This window comes from Buceros rhinoceros, unplaced genomic scaffold (assembly GCF_000710305.1).
Source record: "Buceros rhinoceros silvestris isolate BGI_N320 unplaced genomic scaffold, ASM71030v1 scaffold22324, whole genome shotgun sequence".
In the NCBI taxonomy this organism is placed as follows: domain Eukaryota; kingdom Metazoa; phylum Chordata; class Aves; order Bucerotiformes; family Bucerotidae; genus Buceros; species Buceros rhinoceros.
The window spans coordinates 8,297-14,816 of NW_010406792.1; the positions used below are offsets into that span (position 1 = coordinate 8,297).

General features: G+C 48.9%; 1 protein-coding gene across 1 annotated transcript; it reads left to right on the plus strand.

Annotated features, from left to right (window-relative positions):
* Positions 1-1,050: 1,050 nt before the first annotated feature.
* UNC119 (unc-119 homolog (C. elegans)) lies at positions 1,051-4,024 on the plus strand (the record flags this gene model as incomplete). Its single annotated transcript, XM_010134262.1, has 4 exons — positions 1,051-1,164; positions 1,725-1,827; positions 2,968-3,140; positions 3,912-4,024. Coding segments are annotated over 4 exons (503 nt in total), but the record flags the coding sequence as incomplete, so codon positions are not given.
* Between the last annotated feature and the right edge of the window lie 2,496 nt (positions 4,025-6,520).

Consider the following 6,520-nt stretch of genomic DNA (forward strand, 5'->3'; position numbering starts at 1 on the left):
TGGCAGGGGTGATCTCCAGGTACGCTGTAACTTGTGTTCCCTCAGTGAATAAGCCTTAGGTGATGGGTTTATCTGAATTTTAGAAACAAGACAGCAGGCAGAAATAAGTGATTAACTCTGACTAACAGGAGTTAGTAGCTGAGAAGGGGCTTAGAATTAGAGTGTTAAAGTCCTGCTTTCGGCGCAGAACCTCCCAGCCAAGTCTCCCTCAACAGGCAGGTGCTCAGTATCCAGACACTAACCCGGTTTGTGTACATACATCATTTATGTAGATTCGTCGGGGTAAAGGAAGTTATTTGAGCTACTTTCGATCTGTGCTTCTACACACAGTGAAGTTGAAGTGCTGCTGCCCCTTCCCAGCGAGGAGGATACCCAGAGCTGGAAGCTGTCTGAGGACACAGCACGGCTCAAGCCAGAGGCAAGGACCTTCTCCCAAAGCTAGTGATGGGAGCAGGGAAGGGCTCTGTGCCCAGACTGGTTTCCTGGTACAGAGAAAGACTTCAACACCATTTTCAGTGCTGAAGGAAAAAAAGCCCTTGCGTGGGACAAGCATTGGTGGAGAGAGGAGGCTGTCCTTTGTCTGAGGAGAGCTGGAGGTAGGGGAGGTGGCACAGGGGAGGACACTCCTGTTCCAGCTAAGTGCAGTCGGCTTAGTGCTCCCAAAGCTGCTTAGCACTTGCATTCTGCCAAAGGGCAGTTTTTAAAACAGGCAAAGCCTCTTACGCTGGGAAGGCCAGGATTTGATGGAGGTGGTGACTCTTCTCAATACCCTGAGACGAATGGCGGCAGAAGATGCTGGCACAAGGCTGGAAGAAGGTGGTGACCTCCATGGGCTGGGGGAGAGAAGCCTTTCCCCTGTCCTGCCCAAGGAGGGTGGTGTGAGCGTTCAGAGCTGAGGCTGCCTTCACAGACAGCAGGTTTGGATGAAAGCCTGGGTAGCAGCGGAGATGCATCTGGGCTGCTCTCACTGCTGGCTGTGACCTCCAAAGAACGCCCAGAGATACCTGGTAATCCTGGGCAGCCTTCACTGACACTTGCTTTCCTCCGCAGATTATTTGTGCACTCCCGAGGAAAATGTTTACAAGATAGACTTCACCAGGTTCAAAATCCGGGACATGGAATCTGGCACAGTCTTGTTTGAAATCACCAAACCAGCAGCTTCAGGTGAGAGCACACACAAAACACTGACTTCCTGAACGAACAAGCTTTAGTGTCTGCTTCCTTTTGCCTTTTCCCACTCCTTTTGGAAGGAAGATTGCCCCAAAGTGGGAGATGTTTTCAGCCGCAAGAGGGCCAGAGTCCCAGCGAGCAGCAGGGACTTTACTCAGGTGCCCCTTGGTACCAACACCGGGAGCAGCTCTTGCTCCCGTCTTCTCCCGATGGCCATCGGCGCTGAGCAAGGCAGGTGGAGGCTGTAACCGGCAGCCAGACGGCAAAGAGAGGTGCTGGGGGGAAAGGGCCCACTCAGAGTCCCGCTGCCATCCTGCAGCAGAGGCAGGAGCAGCAGAGTCTCTTGAGGAGATGAGAAGTGTCATGAAACCAAGGACCCATTTTGCAATCCTGTCTCTGAGTGGCCTTACAGAGGGTAGGAGGAGCTGAGCACACCATCAGCTTTCTCAGAAGTTCCTGGCCTCTGGGACTCGCTACTGCACGAGCGTGAGTACTTTCCCAGAGTTTCTGTTCCTCAGACGACTGTGACGGAGCTTTACTTTGCCCTTTTCCAGAGCGTGAACACAATGACAAGAAGGACATTGACCCCAATGCTGGACGCTTTGTTCGCTACCAGTTTACTCCAGCGTTTCTTAGGCTTCGGCAGGTGGGAGCCACGTAAGTAACTGCTCCTGTGCTACTTCTTCTAGTAGAGGAAACAACTGAAATCTTGTTAAAAAAGGGTCTTGCTTGCTGATCCTGTCAGGATTTAATGGGGATCTTCTGTTACCATGAGGTTCTTCAAAGATCTCTGCTGGATGGGTTGCTTTCTCCACGCCTTTACCCCAGGAATAGGTGTGGGGTTGAGAGCTTTATGCTAAAAGGGGCAAAATAAGGTGGGCAGAGTGCCCAGATGTTCCAGCTCTTCTGCGCGTTATAGTTTGTGACCCCTGAAGCAACCTTCTGGAAAGCTTTAGGCCAGAGTAACAGAGGTGACAGAGTGTATTGTTCCTTTAGCGAAAGCTAGCAGTGGTTACTACTAACCACGTCATTACTAGCCGACCGATACCGTTAACTAACATGGGGAGATGCAACTTTTTGGCTTGTTTTTCCTCTCCTGGCCCCCCAAAGAGCTGGCTGGTGCGCTGCTTTGCCTTTCCTGGGGGTTTTAGAAGACTGTTGGGTCACAGCGTGGCAGGTCCTTCGTTATCTCTGTTTTTCTTTACATTCTCTGAAGGTTTCATCAGTAGATCTACACAAGGGCTTCATGCCCAGTGCTATGGGGTGGCAGTAAGCCCGTAACACTGCCATCAAGCACCAGTTTGTTTCAGGATTCTAGCAATCGCTCGCTGGGATTCACGCTGGAGTGGGGTCTGAGAGATGCCTTCTGCAGCAAATGTGTATTCCACAAGAGCTGATGTAGCCTTGCTGGTTTTCTTAGTATCCACCAGAAGAATTAAAATAATTTGTATAAAAACCCAACTCAAAAGGGAACGTCTAGCGAGTGATCTAGTGAAGGGCCTACCCAGTACAGTTGGAGGGATCTTTCCTTCACTGAAGATGCGTTTAGGATTGTAAAATTGCCTTGCGTGTCCTTTTTTTTAGTAAAAAGAATCAAAATACAGTATAACCGATGACTTGTAATGCTCTGTTTGTCCCAGTAACCTGCTTTAAGAAAAAGAGGCAACGATAATTTGGTTAGTACCGTTGCTTTTGATTTTTGCCTGGCTGTGGAAGAGCTCTCTTCCGCCTTTCAGGAGCGGTTGAAAATCTTGCCGAAGGAAGAAAGCTCCAGTCAATCTCATCCTTCTCTTTCAGGGTGGAGTTCACAGTAGGAGACAAACCCATCAATAACTTCCGCATGATCGAGAGGCACTACTTCCGCGATCAGCTGCTGAAGAGTTTTGATTTTGAATTTGGGTTCTGCATCCCCAGCAGTAAAAACACTTGTGAGCACATCTACGAGTTCCCCCAGCTCTCTGAGGACCTCAGTAAGCTCTCTGCCTTCCCGGGGACACCGCGTCGTCATGTTGCTCGCCGGTGTATGGAGGAAACAGGGAGGGTAGAATGCTGCCAGGTGGTTTTGTGTCTGTGCTGACACAGATCTCGTTTTCTAGTAGCACGGAGCTTGTCACCCACCAGACGGCTGCTGGGGTTTTTAGCTCATAAAAGGGAAACTTCAGTGTCAGGGAAAAAAAGATAATTGTGTGATAAACCCCCAACCAAACAGGATTAGAAAAACATCCAGTAAACGGATGGCTTTTGCGCTACGTGCTGTGTTATGGTTGATGTGTTGATAGCTTGAGAGGCTGCGTTTCGGTATGAACATAACTTTTATTTCCTCTCCGCTCTCCTGAGATACAATGGCATGTGTGTGAAATCAGTGTGATCTTTACACCCCCTAGTCGTGTATGTCAGCGCTAACAGAACAGCCTGTGGAAAACAGCCCTGCGCTGCTGCTCACCTCTTGCCACACCGGTTCTTTGGGGTTGGCTGTTCTCTCACTTTTTAAAGCCAAACCAAACCCCAAACTCCAGCGCCATTTAGGTCGAGCACTTACACTTCGTATGGTGCCTTAACATACCTGAGTTCTCTAGAAGGTTCTGTGGGCGGACAGTTTGGGTAGGTTCCTGGTTTTTCACTTGGGAGCATGCTGCTGTCCGAGCAGTGCTGTCCAGCGTGGCGGAAACCCAGGGCAGACGTCGCCTCAGCAGGGCTCTCCGTAACACGATGGATTTCTTATTTCTGTTTTTTCCCTGCAGTTCGAGAGATGATCCTTCATCCCTACGAGACACAGTCGGACAGTTTCTACTTTGTAGACAACAAGCTTGTGATGCACAACAAGGCAGATTATTCGTACAGCGGAGGACCTTGAGCACGGAGCGGACAGCTGACCTGCGCTGGCCTTCCCCTTCCCACTGACGTCGTCAGGGATACCAACACCTTCAGCTCCGTTGCCTGCAATGTCAACAGGACAAGGATCCCCGAACCCTTTGCCACAGTAGGAGTTTCATGACTAAATTTGCCGGTCTCGTCTGTTTTGGGCTTTGAAGCAGACCCAACTCTTCAGAACTTTAAGCAGTTCTACAATGCTAAATCAGTTTTGGATCGCACTGCCCTGAGTTCTTTACGGCCGTGTGGGACCTGGGGGATTTTACCCCAATGCTGTGGATCGGTGTTCTTGCCCTCGAGTATCTTTTAGGATGTGATTCTTTCTCAAACAAACCAACGGGTGGATGGCTGCCCTGCGGAGTTTTGTTTCCCTTTGTGACTGCTTCGAAGGCAGGGGCAGTTCACTCGTACGCCCAGGTCCAAATGTTGAGCGTCACATCTTAAAAGGCAGGTTTCATCTTTAGATTCGTTCTCTACACAAGAATTTCCTCCTTTAGTTTCGCTCCTTCTAGGTAATGTTCTGTTTAATCTTGGAAACACTGGATCGCATGAGGAAGACCAGAGTCCAGTGGCAGAGCTGGTTTTAATGGTGTAATTTAACGTCCTCTTACATTTCAGATGAAGGCAACATAGCACTGAGGGTCTGTGAACCTCCAGAAGCGTTTTCCATTAATTTAAGTTTGATTAAAGAATAAATGAAGGGTTTTAGCTTTATTTAACATTTTCCCCTAGTAAACGTTCAGCCTATTCATGCTGTTACATTTCCATGTCTGTTTTCTTTCATCTCTGCTCAATATTTGCTCGTGAGAGCAATGCCTTCATTTCAGCAGGGCAGTTGGAGAGTGTGGGGTTCACTATTCCTGTCTGAACTTGAAGAATGTTATGACAGTGGTTTCCCCTTGTTAAAAATGTTTCATATCAGGTATTAATACAGGTGAAAGCCCAAGTCTAATAAGGTAGGACTTCAAGGCACAGCAAAAATTTAGCACGAGGTCTCTCTTCAGACTCTGTAAGAAGTTTAAGACCAGTTTTGCCCAAGTTTCTCAGTATGTGCTTCTTGGAAAGACAGAAGAAGCAACATCCGAAGAATAAAGTAGTGAGTGCCACCCCAGACCCAGGAAGGCTGGTGGGGCAGCTGCGGTCATGAAACCCTTACTCCAAAGGTCAGTTCCCTCAGACTTACAAACGGATAAAAGGCAGTTGCAGTTTGTAGATATTTCTATAAATACTTGATGTCTCCATGTCTAATTCTGTGAGTTTAAGTGGAACATTGTTCGTTAGCCTCAGATAGGTGTGATTGTACTGATTTTTATAAAGTACCGTTTCCAGTCGTGATTAACGTCTGTCCAGTCGCAGCCGACGTCAGGCAGAACCACCCACGGCTCTGCCAGCGGCCGTCCGCCCGAGGCAGGAGGAGCTGGTGCTCTCCGTGGGGTTGCGCTCGCTGTGACACGGGTTGCCCTGTGTGTTTGGCTTGGCTTTCCGCCCGTCTGGAGGAGGATTCCGTTTTCTAAAGAAAATGCAGAGAGTTTAGGTTGCAGCACGGAGTTTTTTATTGAGATTGATAGCTAAGAAGGTCCGTGAAGTTCACTGGTTTTACACAACTAGTACCTTCTCGTAATGGTTGTCACGATGAGACTCAGCACCGGGTTTTGTCTGTGGCGCGTTAAATCATACGATTAGCCCACGGCTGACTGCTCTGTTGGAGAGTTACAAAGCAGTTCCTCATTATCGGTACAAGGCTTTGAGCTACCGATCATTAAGTTTTATAGCACAATAATTACAAACGCTTTCGGAAAGTCTAGGCCTTTCTCCACTTCCCCCCTTTTTTATTTCGTCAGGGCTGTGAGACCATCTGTATATTCAGCGACATTTTGCAAGTTTAAGTGTTTATGAATTTTGTTCCAACTCTTGAAGGAGAAAATACGGTGATTTGAAGACAGAAGGGGGGGTGTGTGGTTATAACTAGCACCCCTTGCAGGTTTTTGGGGGCATCTTCCAACTCTCACCTGCTGTTCATAATAATCACTCCTGTGCAGAAGACCTCTGAAGGGCTCCAGCAATGGTGCTGGCCCAGAATGGCCACTCGGGCATGTCTGTGGCAAACAGAAGGGACATCTGGGTGTGGTTTGGCGAGAGCGTTTGTCGTGCTTTGGTGCGGGCTCCTGGGTCGTGGCACTGCGGATCCTCTCTGTACAGCGCAGCGTCATCAGCAGATCCACAGCAGTCCGGGTCTGCTCCTTTGCTACGCTTTTGAGACTTCGGGCTTCAAAAACCAAAAGTAATTCCATGAAAATATCACTGTAATCAACAGGAACTTGGGTGGTAGATGTGCCCCTTGAGAGAGGAGCCTGGAGAAGGTCACCTTGCTCCCAGCAGTGCAGGACACTGACAAAGGGACTTCCTGACGCTGCCCGAAGGGACAACCCTGATGTAAAGACGGTGGCTTTGAGGCTAAACCTGGGAGGATGCACGATCC